The sequence below is a fragment of the Dermochelys coriacea genome, chromosome 8 (assembly GCF_009764565.3).
Source record: "Dermochelys coriacea isolate rDerCor1 chromosome 8, rDerCor1.pri.v4, whole genome shotgun sequence".
NCBI lineage: Eukaryota > Metazoa > Chordata > Testudines > Dermochelyidae > Dermochelys > Dermochelys coriacea.
In genome coordinates, this window is record NC_050075.1 from 85671563 (window position 1) to 85686155 (window position 14593).

The 14593-nt window shown below is 40.5% G+C and overlaps 1 protein-coding gene across 2 annotated transcripts in view; it reads right to left on the bottom strand.

The window, feature by feature from the left end:
* The window catches only part of LOC119859694 (serine/threonine-protein kinase TNNI3K), a 194742-nt gene that overhangs the window by 67090 nt on the left and 113059 nt on the right, over nt 1-14593 (bottom strand). For both annotated transcript variants that reach the window (XM_043520182.1, XM_043520181.1), the window contains 3 exons: nt 5581-5633; nt 3526-3578; nt 2017-2149 (listed from right to left, as the gene is read on the bottom strand). In XM_043520182.1, coding sequence (XP_043376117.1) covers nt 2017-2149; nt 3526-3578; nt 5581-5633 — 239 coding nt within the window. The remainder of the gene's footprint in view (nt 1-2016; nt 2150-3525; nt 3579-5580; nt 5634-14593) is intronic.

Here is a 14593-nt window from a genome sequence, read left to right on the forward strand (position 1 = left end):
ATCACCCCCGCTGGGTCCAGCAGGTAACGTAGACAAGCCCTCAGAGTCGAAACAGGATTTAACTGGTGTGGAAAACTTTTCATGAATGTTCTGTGTAGGGGTGAATTTCACACAGAGGAAGCAGGGTTGAATAACAATGTGTAGAGTTACCCAAAAGTGGTTAATACCATGGAACATCAAGAATGTGAAGATTTACAAGAAGCACATAGATATCTCAACCCAGGTGATGTTTTTAGCACTGATGGATTCTACTGAATTTCCAATTAAAAGTTAATATTATATCAGCACCCAGTAATGTAGGATTTATTACCACCATCGCCAGGATGCAGAATAGCATGAAACACCAAGATGTTATCTTCCTGCCTGGAATATACTGTGCAGTAAGGGGAAATTGTACTTTGCAATTCAGGAAAAACAGGTTCATTACCCCAAAAAGTACCATGGTACCATGCCTCAATGCATAAGCCAAGATAGGGAACAATGTGTGGCTACTGTGCACAGAGCCTGTACTAGAAAAGGTGTTTGGTGGAGGAGGAGGAGGTAAAAGAGTGGAAAAACCAGAAAAGTGTATAGGGAAAGAAAGAGACAGAGCAGATGATGAAGTAACAGAACAGAGGATGATTTTACACAGCTACTGAAACTCAGTAAGGGTGGACAGCAATAGAGTGGACATCCATTCCTTAGCAGGCTTGGAAGCAGGACTTCCGAGATGCTACCGTTGCTACGATGCTGCTAAGAAATTGAATTGATGGGTATTACTCTCTGCTGCTTAATATGGCCAAGCTAAAGTCAGGCAATGAAAAGAGAGACTGATGAAAACTACTGATGGGTGAACCTTGAGATGCTGATCTGAACTTATCTCAAACTCTTTGTTCTGAAAATCAGACTAGAAGTCACATGAGTCTAGATATTCTTACAAGAGCTCCTGCAATTCCTGCTTTTGGCTCCAAGATAAACTGTCATGTGATGTTTGGTACTTCCAATTCCAGGCCTGGCCTAAATCAAATATGAAGCAGCAAAATATATATAAAAGAAAAATAATTACCTCAATTGTTTTCAAAAAGAAGTGATTAGTCAAATTCCACTTAAAAATGTGGTTGAGAGGAATAAGGGATAGGTTACTTCTAAAGGATTTCATAAAGAAATTAATTAATTCACTTCAAACTTAAAGAATATCAGAAAATTGGAGGCACTTGAGGATCCATGCCTAAACATTTCTATGTTAGCAATGGCTTTATAGCCATTTCACAGATAAGAGAGCTCCCAGTAAACTGTTTCCAACATTGATGTTTCAGTTACTGTCTGGTATATCATTGTTAACAAGTTGCTTACATAATGCTACATACCACACAATACATTTAATTTAATATTAATTTTAATAATTTGGGGATTAAATTGATTTAATAAGTCATGTATGAGATTTCATTTAGCATTTGAATTATTATTTTATAAAGTAATTGACCTAATCAGATCCTGATACAACAGTGATAGGCACCTTTGAAACAAGCAGGATTAGATTGATAGATAGATGGATAGATAGATAGATGATAGGATTGTACACAATTGTTGATGGTTATATTTTATTGGGTAAAGAATTCAATACAATACAAGTGAAAACTACTTTTTCCCACAACAAAATTTCATGCATAGACCTGTCTTCTTCCAACTGGTAAGAAAGCTATTTGAAATCCCTGTCTGATCAACCTTGCAGATATCACAGCTCTTGTTCTAACTACCATCCTTTTCCTCCACTCCCAACTCCAAGAAAAAATCCCCTAAACTTCCATGGCTTTACAGTTTCTGGAGTGACATTCCTTCATTCCCCAAGGTTCCACCCAAATCCAGAAGCACACTCAATTTCTTATGTTTTCTAATACCTTAACAAAGCTGAATTTTTAAGTGAACACCACATAACATGAATTCTAGTAAAATACTGATTTATGCTATGAAATGCAGCTACTTCATTACAGTTCAGAGATGTAAGTAGTATTCGTGTTAATTCAGTGAGCAGCTTACCTGGTTTGAGGTGAGCAAATGGAATTTCACCTGTTAACAGTTCCCAGAGACACAAAGCATAGCTGAAAACATCAGCTTTTATAGTGTATCGAGTGCACTGCGTGAATACCTCAGGGGCCATCCAGCGTAAGTTCTGTGAATCAAAAAACCATCAATAATATGTAAATGCAATGTTTTCTTCCTTTACAAAGGAACATTTCTTTCTTTCTTTCTTTCTTTCTTTCTTTCTTTCTTTCTTTCTTTCTTTCTTTCTTTCTTTCTTTCTTTCTTTCTTTCTTTCTTTCTCACAACAAGCTAACAGATAAATCTTCTAACAACAAATAGTCATGGTAGCATACACAATTCATGCAGTAAATCACCATACATCATATTGTGTCTTCAGCATTAGCATGGAATTCATTTCACCCGTATAAAGCTAGCATTATTAGGCTTTAAGTAAGAGAAGAGTAGGGTTGAGAGTGGTGCAGGAGTTGAAATCCACACTTCCAGTCTGAGACCAGGGTACATGTCTTTAGTATGTCTAACTCTCTTTAACTACTACTCCAATTTAGGAGCTGGAATAATGATAATGACAACTATGCAGGGTATTAAAACTACTGGATCTGTGTATGCATTAATCCTTTGGCTTCTCTCCTGGGCTATCATTGCATGCTGCAGGCACCCATCTATGTGGCTGCTTCACAAACAACCTGCCATCCACTGGGCTCATGAGGAGTGGTGGGTCTTACTCTGGTCCTCTGGTGAATTTCATCCACAGTTCTTAAAAGACCAAGATGTTAAAAGATGTTTCTTAGTGAAACATCATCTTTGAGTAAATAGCCACTAAGTCTGCTCCAACAGCCATCACTTCTCCCTCTTGCATGGTTAGTTCGGATTACTGCTTGTTAATAGGATGACACTATTTCTAACACTATTCCAGAGTAACAGATTCTGATGCTGCAATGTATCATGAATGTATTGTTACCTTTTTATCACGGGGGAAAGGGTATGGGCTAAATTTTGTAAAGTGCGTGTTCAAAAGTGCCTGTGAGCTTTTGGGTATTGTCTTTTAAAAAGTTGGGCCCATATGAGCAATTTATTTGAAATAACTATATTGAGAAAAGAACTCAGAAAGAAAATCCATGTTGGATAACTGATTCCCTGTCAGAAATTCAGACTATCAGAAAGCAATATGTATACATATGGGATGATTTGCATGTTATGCCTAAGAATTCAGGGGTGATTGTGTTAAAATGAGAACCATATAATAATATTGGTTTTTGGGTACACAGTAGGAAGCCCATTTGTGAGTGCATAGTATGCATATTTTGTATCCAATAAGTTCTGCTATTATAAAGGCTGATGTGAAACACTAAGAAAAATTAGCATACAAAAGAAACAAAGCATTATACTGTCATTGTACAACATCATCAATTCCAGCAAAAACATATCTAATCTCATCATTTTCTCCTAGGCTGAGTTTGCACATAAATAGTATACTAATTAAATGGAAAAGAACAAGAAGGAAACCCCAGGTTGTTTTGTCATGTTGTCTTCATCCAAGGACTGCAGAAATCTAGATTCTGAGACAAAAAAAAGGAAAGCTTTTTAAATAAACAACACTACAGATAAACCTCATTTTACAGAAGTCTTGGCGGAAACCCAGGACTTCCATAAAATTTGGGTTTTGTAAAATCAAGAGGAAATATAATATCCCACTATTAGACCAGGATACATGAAGCTATTCCCGATAAAATGGAGCTTCTTACATCAGTGAGCCAGATCTTCAGCTGCTATAAATTGGCATATCTCCATTGGCTTTCATGGTGATTTATACCAGCTGAGGATCTGTCTCAGAGTTTTTAAACTCAGGGTTAACTGTACTGGTATGTCTAATTTCATTTAGATTTAAAACAAACAACACCAAAAACCTATACTAAAATTCAAAGGCACAGAAGACTGGCACTCTGATTTAATGTCATACTCCCTTTCAGCTGGCTGGTGATATAAAAGCTGGTGATATAAAAGGCTGCTCTAGTAAAGTTCAGTTTCATAAGATCTTGTATGACTATAGCAAAGGCAATATATGAAATATTGATTGATTTATTTAAATGTAAACGATACATAAGTGCCTACCTAGAACTCTGGGTACCTTTGAGACATGTTAAAAATACATTCCTACCTGTACAAACAAGAACACACCCAGTAGCGCCCCCAACCAGAGTATAACCAGCAGAAAAGAAAAATATTTATCTGCTCAGCTACCCCTACAACCACCAGACCCCAATGCATCCCTCCTTCTCCAATAGCCTAGGAAAGTAGGTGGGATTTGCAAAGTAGCTGACTCTAATTTGGACTATTTCCAAGTTAAGGGTCCTGCCAGCATCCCCTTCCTCCCTCTCTTTAAAATCATGCTCAAGTACCTCTGCTGATTACAACTGCGCTGATGTGGCACAGTGACAGAGTCGGTATCTCAAACAGGCAGGTCCGAGAGCATTTAGGGCTTTATAGGTGGAAACCAACACCTTAAATTCCACCCAGACACCAACAGGCAGCCACATGTGCCTCAGCCAGAAAATCTACTTAATTAGTGAGCCACTGCATTTTGCATCAGCCTCAGATCATTACGGGGAAGTCTGTTCAAAATTTGTGGTGACAAAGGGTATGACTACAAAGGGTATGACTGCAAAAAACCCCACAAACCTGGGGCAGCGAGTCTCAGAGCCTGGTCAACTGACTTGGGCTTGCGGGCTCATACTATGGGGCTGAAAATAGCAGTGTGGGTCAAAGATGGTGGGTCACAGAGCCTGGGATCCAGCCCAAGCAGGAACATCTGCACTGCAATTTTTAGCCCCATAGCAGGAGCCCTGATAGCCTACGTCGGTTGACCTGGGCTCTGAGACTAGCTCTCACAGGTGGTTTTTTTTTGCAGTGTAGACGTACCCAAAGTTCCATATCTGAATGGAATAGCCACAATCTCCTCTCCAGATGAAGATGAAAGAAAGCTATCCTGATCCCTGCTGCTCTAGGATTGTGTGATAATAGCGGGGCTCCAACACTGTCCCTGGACTGTGAACTCTAGTAACAAAAGATAGGAACACGTCCTCAATTAAAGGGACAGACATAACACTGGCCATTTTTCCCAGTTGCTTCCTCCACCCTACCACCACAACTGCATTCTGATCTGGATTGAGGCCTGACCATTCGAATCTCATCCATGCTCTAGTCTTAGCTAGACTGCAGGAAAGGTGTTCAACTGCACTGGTTGAGTTAAATGAGAAACGTGGAGCAGGGGCTTATTGGCATTCTGAAAGTACTGTAGCTTGTACATGGACTGTAGCCTTGCCTCCTCTCTCACTCTCCACACAACCCTATACACACCTTTAATAAGACAGAGTACAAGATGGAACCCTGCAGACACAGTAGGACACAACTGCAATTGCCCAAATCTACTCTCCGGGATATTTTTCAGAAAAGTAATGAAGCAAAGTACAGCCTCATTAACTTTCTGATTCATCAGAGAAAACAGAGCCCTAGTTTTTGAGAACTTGCTGACATTTTTCAGATTAATCACCAACACCTCACCTCCAAAGTCAGCAACAACAGCATGGCCATCTTCATAGAGAAGAATATTGTGGCTGTAAAGAAAGACAATTGTTAGCACAGGCAACTGTATGATACTGCCCTGAAGCAACAGTATATTTTAAGGTTCTGCCTCTTTATTGTGCTCTCTAGTATTTCAACCCCTTTTTAAGCAGAGGCTTGTCTGTACAACAGAGTATACCTACCCCTACTCAGAGGACTAAAAAAAAGGCAAACTTGACAATTTTATAAATCAAAATGTCAGAGTCATTTTCTAATTAGTTGTAGAACAAATACATTTTCTCATTAGTAGTAGATCAAATATAACAGATTTATGAATTATGTGCACAGCATTACCAAACAAAGTGAAAAAGATGACATTTGAACATGAACCCAATGATATCCTTTAAATAAAATTATAAGGCCTGATTCTCCTCTCACACTGGTTTTACACCGCTGTAACTCCATTAAATTAATCCCTAATTTACATGAACAGAAGAGCAGAAGCAGGCCCGTAGAGGCTAAATATTAGGCGATAACTGCTAGGAGGCACTGGAGTCTCATGACAATGAGAAAAAATATGGTACAAACTTCACTGTTATGAGACACAAGCTACCTTACCTTTTACCTTAGATTTAAAAAAAAAGTCTCTGTGAGGACATTATTCATGTATAATTTCTCTAAATATTTTAGGCACTTAGGTTTAGACACAGTCTTGCCTTCAACAGCAGATATATTGTACGCCCCCTATTTATGCCCAGGTTATTTTGACTGTGTGACACTTGCAGACCAGATGCCAGTTCATGCGAAGGCCCCAGATCTCACTGAACACTTATAAATGCATAACTGGTAACCAGTCTTGCTTACCTGTGTGTTAGCATTATCAAAATAAATATTAAATGTTAAATTGATAAGAATGTGTTTAGTGTTTTATAAAATGCTTGTAGTATTCCGCATGTATTCTTCTCATCCAACCATACCTCATATTATAAAGTGATAGCAAGCATTTGCATTGTAAACCTCTGTGACTATGTCATCAAACAGGGAAAAAGCCTTGTGTAATACAAATGACAATCTCTAACAAGAAGATGTTAAATCCTGTTCATTAAACGCAAATAAGCTATTGTGTGATGTCAAGGATCAAAGACTTTGTTAAGTGCATCCTCTCCACCCACCACCACCATGAAGAAGAGATCTTCGTGGGAATTGTTGATGTCAGCTTGGTTTCTGTGAGAAGAAGCTATAAATATGGACGCCCAGAAAAATTCTTCATCTCTTTGCTGTTTGAATTCACATGGAGCCAGAGACTCTAAACTGAAGTGAGAGATCCCACACAGTTATCCCTGGGTTTGCCCTGAAAGACATTTTGAATTGACAGATCACTACAACTCTGTCACACTTAGGATATAGATTGTAACTTATTTGTGTTATATGTCTACTTGCTTTAACCTGAAAATAACTCTCATTTCCTTTTCCTAACTTTATATAGTTTATTACAGGAGTGGATACAAGCTTTGTCTTTGGTGAAAGACTTAGGGTACCAATTGATCTGGAGTAAGTGACTGGTCTCTTGGGACTGGAAGCAACCTGAATATTTTGTGATTTTTGGTGTAAGTGACCATTTTTCACTAAGTCCAGCTTGCCTGGGTGGCAAGACAGACTGGAGAAGCTAAGGAGACTGTCTGTGACTCTGTGGTACGACTGATATAGTGATCCACGAGTTCACATTTGTTACTGGGAAATCTAATTATAGAACGTACCACCGGCCTGGTGTTTGACAGTCTGTCTTGGGCTAGGCATTCACAATCATCAGTCACACCAGACAATGTGACAGACTCAACTTCCATACTATAACTTATACAAACAAACTCCAAGGTGAAATCCTGGTCTCAACAAAGTTAACAGGAGTTTTGCCATTAATTTTAATGAGTCCAGGATTTCACCCCTACACTCTATTCATGTTTGAGTTCCATTATGTCCCTGTTCATAGTATCTCAGGGAATTAAGTATGGGAGAACTCATGACAGTTGTTAACACTCTTTTGACAGAAAGGGCTAGATCCACATCTGAATCATAGGATATCATGGTTGGAAGGGACCTCAGGAGGTCAACCCCCTGCTCAAAGCAGGACAAATCCCCAACTAAATCATCCCAGCCAGGGCTTTGTCAAGCCTGACCTTAAAAACCTCTAAGGAAGGAGATTCCACCACCTCCTTAGGTAACCCATTCCAGTGCTTCACCATCCTCCTAGTGAAAAAGTTTTTCCTAATATCCAACCTAACCCCCCCCCCCCACTGCAACTTGAGACCATTACTCCTTGTTCGGTCATCTGCTACCACTGAGAACAATCTAGATCCATCCTCTTTGGAACCCCCTTTCAGGTAGTTGCAAGCAGCTATCAAAACCTCCTCATTCTTCTCTTCTGTAGACTAAATAATCCCAGTTCCCTCAGCCTCTCCTCATAAATCATATGCTCCAGCCCCCTAATCATTTTTGTTCACCTCAGCTGGACTCTTTCCAATTTTTCCACATCCTTCTTATAGTGTGGGGCCCAAAACTGGACACAGTACTCCAGATGAGGCCTCACCAATGCTGAATAGAGGGGAATGATCACGTCCCTCGATCTGCTGGCAATGCTCCTACTTATACAGCCCAAAATGCTGTTAGCCTTCTTAGCAACAAGGGTACACTGTTGACTCATATCCAGCTTCTCGTCCACAGTAACTCCTAGGTCCTTTTCTACAGAACTGCTGCCTAGCCACTCGATCCCTAGTCTGTAGCAGTGCATGGGATTCTTCCATCCTAAGTGCAGGACTCTGCATTTGTCCTTGTTGAACCTTGTCATTGTTAAACCTCATCAGATTGGTGTAAATTGGCACCGCTCCATTGACTTCAATGGTGTTAGTATCACTGAGTGCAGTGGTTTTCAAGCTTTTTTCATTTGTGGACCCCTCAAAAATTTATAATGGGGATGCAGACCCCTTTGGAAATCTTAGACATAGTCTGCAGACCCCTAATGGTTTGTGGACCACAAGTTGAAAACCACTGACTTAATGTATTACTGCTTTATCATCTGAGGAAAGCTTTAAAAATTGGGAGGTACAACAGTTTACTGGTTAGCACCCAAAGTAGGGAGTTAGCACACCTGAATTTCACTCCCATCTTTACACTAACTTGCTCTACGGACTTGGGCAAGCATATGCCCTCTCTATGCCTCAGTTTCCTCATCCGTAAAATGGAGATAATGCTTACTCTGCTTTGAAAACTGCTTTGAGATCTACAGATAAAAAGAGATATTCAAGTATCTATGTAGTTCCTTGTATTAAGCCAAACACCAGGGTATCTGAGTATTATTATTAGATAAGAACATAAAAATGGTTTGGGGGCAGACTTAAAAGGAAAGATTGCAAGGATTATAAAGACATAGCTTGGTTAAACAAAAGGTAAAAGTGAAGCACGATAAGTCTATACATTTTTTAAGGTGTAGACACTACGACTAGAGAGTAGTGGGATGGGGAGAAAGATGGGGAGGTAGGAAGGGGTACAGTTAGGAGTAATGTAATGAAATTTAAGAGTTCAAAGTACCATTAGATCTGCTTTCAGTGAAGTTAGTGGCAAAACTCCCCTGAACATCAGTGGGAGTAGGATCACATCATTGGTTTGCACTGCAGGAATCAGTATTGAGACTATTGCTTGGAACTCTCCCCTTAATCATAGCACTTACATCAAATCATCAAAAAGTATAAATCAAACCATGGAAGAAAAATTACTTTTCCATTATTCTGTGAGTGAAAAGCCAAACTTCTGGGTTTTACTTGACATACTAAGCTTCTCTCACAGTTCTAGCGGAAAGCACCAGCACTGGTTGATTTTTGGAACAACGTATCAGTCAGTGGATCTCAATTATTTATATATGTTCTGAATATATTGAACTCAAACGTGGCAAATCTATGTGACAGGCCACTGGAAGTTCAAGCCAATGCCAATTGAAGAAGATGGACTATATGCAATACTTACATACTACAGTGATGACAGACAGATGACTGCCATTGTATCTTCTCTTTTTTCTAAAACCAGTCTCAGGGTTCAGGGGACTCTGGCAACAGAACTCAAGTCTGGTTCTGTTCACCTAAGAATATTGAGTACATTGATCTGGATCTAAGTGAAATGGGGAAATTCCATTTTAAAAATACCTTCTTCTGCTATTGCTCAGCGTTACTACCAAATACTCACAGTACTTATAGGCACCATCTCCCATCTTGCAATTTCATTATTCCCAGAAGTACTACTTCCAAAAGGCACTTACTACTTGCCCACCATACTGAGAAAATGATGTTTCCAATGAAGTAGGAGCACTTTGTGATACAGCAGTGAAAGTGATGAACTTGCATGATGAGAGAGGCATAGCCATAAAGACATGCCTGGAAGCATTCCAAGGGTTAAATATACTGAGCTAATTAGGCTTCATTTTTAATCTCATCACATCATTAAAGCCATTAGTTTACAAACACATCTGCCTGATGTGAAATCACTCATATAATTAAAAGGGAGATAATATATGGAAGCTGTCTGTTAGTAGCTTGATAAAGTGCAGGAGACTTAGGTCTGGGGATGACACAGGATTTCTTGATGCCTACACTAGCAGATCAGAGGCTCCAAAGAAATTCTGTACTACAGGTTGGGGGTAGGGAATGCTGGAGTTATTTACATGGTCTGCTGCATCAGCACCCCAGGCAAGTTCATCTTTCCAACAGCATTGGAGTCCTCTTAGCATGCTGCAGCTGCTTACAAAAGAGGGTTCATGGGAGGGAAATAATGCTGTTCAGAATGCAGGGGTGGAGACTCCTGAATAACTGGCATTTGGTCAGCTAGTGGCATGGGATAATCCCTGCTCAGAGCAGGGCAACTGTGGAGTTATTTGTAAAAGCTCATTAGCTGTACTGACATATGTAAAAAGTTTAATTTCAGGGAAATCTTTGAAACCATAGCAACTGAAAACTCCAATAAATATGAAGAATTGCAGAACTATGACGTCACCTCAGACTGTCAGCGGAGGTATACTTGAAGGCTTACAACTAAGCCTTGGATTTGTCCAATAATCACTGGGATTCAAGAGGTGAATTATGAGATTTGTATCATAGTTAAACCCATTTATTGAGGGTAATGTGAACAAAACACTGCCCTCTTTACTGACTATTTGTTCAACACCAGGGAATGCAATGGGGGATAGTGATAATGTCTATGAATAAATCTAACTATACACATGTATCCTATTGATAATGGGATTCCTACAAATAAGCTCCCAAGAATCAATAAATCAGCTACAAAGTAAATTTCAATGTATGGTAATAAATATCTATTTTATAGGAATGTGATCTCATGAGCAGTTAGGTAACAGAGCCACAAAGCAAAGCAAAGCAAAACAAAGCAAAGCAGGGCTGACACTGAAACTGTGAGTGAGATGATCTGATTAGATAAGAACCAATGGGCTTTCATTATATATTTTCACTTCCATAGCTTCAAATGAGAAAAAATGGAACTTCTCTCTTGGAAAGGAATTAATTTTGATTTAGGGGGCAACTCACTGCTGAATAGAAAAGGAACTATATGGCACAATGGGTAAGCACATTAGCCTTTTATGTCTGGAGATTTCGGCTCAAATCCTATAACAGGCTGTTTTTGTGTTTATGAGTGATATTGTGCTATTGTCGCTGACCCAGAGAGAATCTATGAGTCCTACTAATAGGGTTAGCTAAAGGCATCATTCTTTAGCTCAAGTAGGAGAGGCCTGTATTTTTGGATGTGAAGAACTGGGATTCTAGGCCCTAGCCTCTTGTGTTTGTGCATGTGATTTATATATTTATATTTACAGTAAATGCCTAATTCAGTCTAATTCCTGGTAGACACTTACTCACATAAACAATAAAAATACAACTCAATTTAGTATGTCTGAATTTCTGCTTAGGAGAAACCCAGGACAAAGACTGATAAGAAATACTGCAGCATGGGATTCTGATGCAGGATGCCACAGGTCAAGACTGAGATTTGTATCTAGAGCTTCCTAGGGGAAGTTTGTCGCCAGCTCTCGCTATACCTAATCCTAACCAGTTCCATCAGGTCCTCACTTTTAAGAGCACCAAACTCACCCATAAAATGTAAGAAAATAAAAATAAAGTTAGCTGTATTTCCAGTATGTTACTCACCTCCTTTAACTGTTTATTAGTTTGTCCCTTAAACTTCCTAGGTCAACATACTGATTGCTGGAAAAATCACTCATCCCAGTTAAAGTTACAAGGGAAGAGACAGTTCAATAGCAAAATGGGAAAGGAAAGCAAGGAAATCAGGTTAAAATGCTAGAAATCTGGACATTCTTACATAGTCTTTTCTCATTAAGAAACATGGGGGAGGGGTGGGGGGGAGCATTTGTAAGTTTTAGAGTCAAATGGAAGAGTGCTCCTCTGGAGGAGCAGCTGAGAAGAGCTGTGATTGATCAAGAACAAGGTTTTATGTTGTTTATCAAAATAGATCAGACTTTGGCAACTCCATGACACTGGGCTGGCTTAACTCTATCTTTCAGAAACGTAAACTTCACTCATGCAGTGCCTCAGCCTCCAAGGATTTAAAACTGCTAACATCTGAGGATGTGCTGTAAATTATTCCCAAAAATATTGGCTTAAAGATATTTGTCTCACCCATCCATATAAAGCTGAGATGTGTAACATCTTCAAAAATACATATACAGAGATAACCCAGCAAAAGGAGCTGATGTTACTAACCCACAGCTATGTCTGTACCTACAGTTCTCTGAGTAGGTTTTTCCCAAAGTTTGGACTGAATCAAGATTTTAGACTTGAGCTCTGAGGGCTAGATCCCGTTCTCACTGAAGTAATTGGAAAGCTCCCATTAACTTCAATGACAGCAAGATCAAGGTCTTTGTGCCTAAAAGAGGATTTAGTGAGGTTATGCAGTGATGGGAGTGGTGGTTTATTGTTGTTTAGCAAAATAATATCAATAACGGACCAAGTTTTTACTAAACAATAAGATAATTAAACTTTTATTTAAAATTAAATGCTGGGCAATTCCACATATCAGAGAAAATACAATGCACATCCTATGGCTCTCAGTTTCTAAGTTACTTAGACCGAAATCCAGAGTCCAGCACAAATTCTGAGTAGCCACATTGTGCATTGAGGATATATGCAGGATGGGTAGGAGTGCTCCCAAAAGTCATAGAGTTGCTGCATAGCTGTTTTGTGGAGGCTACTCCAACCCGATGGATGTGGTTGACTCCTGTAGCCCTTTAAGCAGATTGGAAAATGCATGATTCTGCATAGCAATGAATAATATGGTTCATCCCATATCTTGCCTACCTCTACACCTATACATTGCCACACACAGAATTCATGTGCAACTGAGCTCTATGCAGTGCAGGTGTGTCATTGGAACTGAACTGGTCCAGGGCAGAGGGGCCTAGATTTGTTGTGCAATGCTGAGTTCCTAAGAGGCAGCTCACAGGAAGACTGGAGTGCCTTGAATGTTCAGAAATGACAAGGAGATGATTGATTATGTAGCTCTGGGAAGAAGGATAAAAGTGTTTGGGGCTCAACTGGCATTCTTGTCCATCCTCCCTGTTGAAGGAACAGGCCTAGGCAGGGACCATCGAATAATGGAAGTAAATGCTTGGCCATGCAGGTGATGTTGGCAAGAGGGCTCTGGCTTCTACAACAAGCTGATGTTCCAGGAAAGAGGATTACTGTGCTGGGATGGGCTCCATCTATCAAATACTGGGAAGAGCATTGTGATGGGGCGCCTGCCCCACACTGGCCTGTTAGAGGTTAATAGAGCTCTATAGTGGTTGTGTGAAAAGCAGCCAATAGGAAAGGGGCTGGGCAGGCCCATATAAGAAGAGCTGCAGGGCAGAGTAAATTCAGTAGCTCCCTGGAGCTCAAGGTGGGAAGATCAAGCTCCTAGCAGGAGCGCCAGCACCCTGGACAGAGCAGTGCTACTAGCAATGACAGGGAGGTGGGGGGGGGCCGGGGGGCAGGGAGCTAAAGATGGCTCTGGGTTGGCTGCAGGAATTCACAATCTGAGGCCCAGAGGCAAGGGCAAAGAGGGTGCTGGGGGCCATGGGGAAGTGGCCCAGGGAAAGGTACTGAAAGATTGGAGGGGATGCAGCATGTGGCTGCCATCTACAGGGTTCCTGGGTTGGGACCCAGAGTAGTGGGCAGGTTGCATCCCCCGCTCACCACTGAGGAAATGGCCAGACAGTTGGCTGCAGTTGCTACTGAGGGAAGTAGCTGGACAGCAGATTGTAATTCCCCTAGAAGGGGGAAGAACAGAGTGGGCCACAGCCAGAGGGCTGTGTCATGAAGAGCATGCCACAATCCTGGGAGTGACATGGGTCCTGGAGTGGGAGTGACAGCAGCAATAAATCACCAGAAGAAGGTGCACTGGCTAGTATAGCTAATTCCCAAGACAGCCAGCAGGTGACGCTAGGATGGTGAGTCCCACCATATCACAAGCATCTCTGGACATTGACTGGCTGACCTGATAAGGAGAGCTTTAAACTAGATCCTAGGGGGGATGGTGACAAAAATTTGGCCAATGTGCATGTAGGTTCAAATAATGAAGACAAGGGGAAGAGGCTAATTTCTGGAGAAGGAACTAGAAACCACAACTGCATTAAAAAGGCAAGAAAAGCAACAGGCAGTAGGCAAAATATTTTTGTTGCTTGTACACAAATGCAAGGAATATGGGGAACAAGCAGGATGAACTGGAAGTCATGGTATATGAAGAAAATTATGACTTAATTGGCATTACAGAGACTTGGTGGGACAACTCCCATGATTGAGGGATACAGCTTTTTCTGAAAGGATACATATGGGGAAAAGAGGATGTGGTGTTGTGGGGGTCTATTACTGACCATCAAATAGGAAGAAGTGGATGAGTCATTCTATAAGCAGGTAACAAGATTAGCTAACACATATGAGCTAGTATTAATGGGAGATTTAAACTT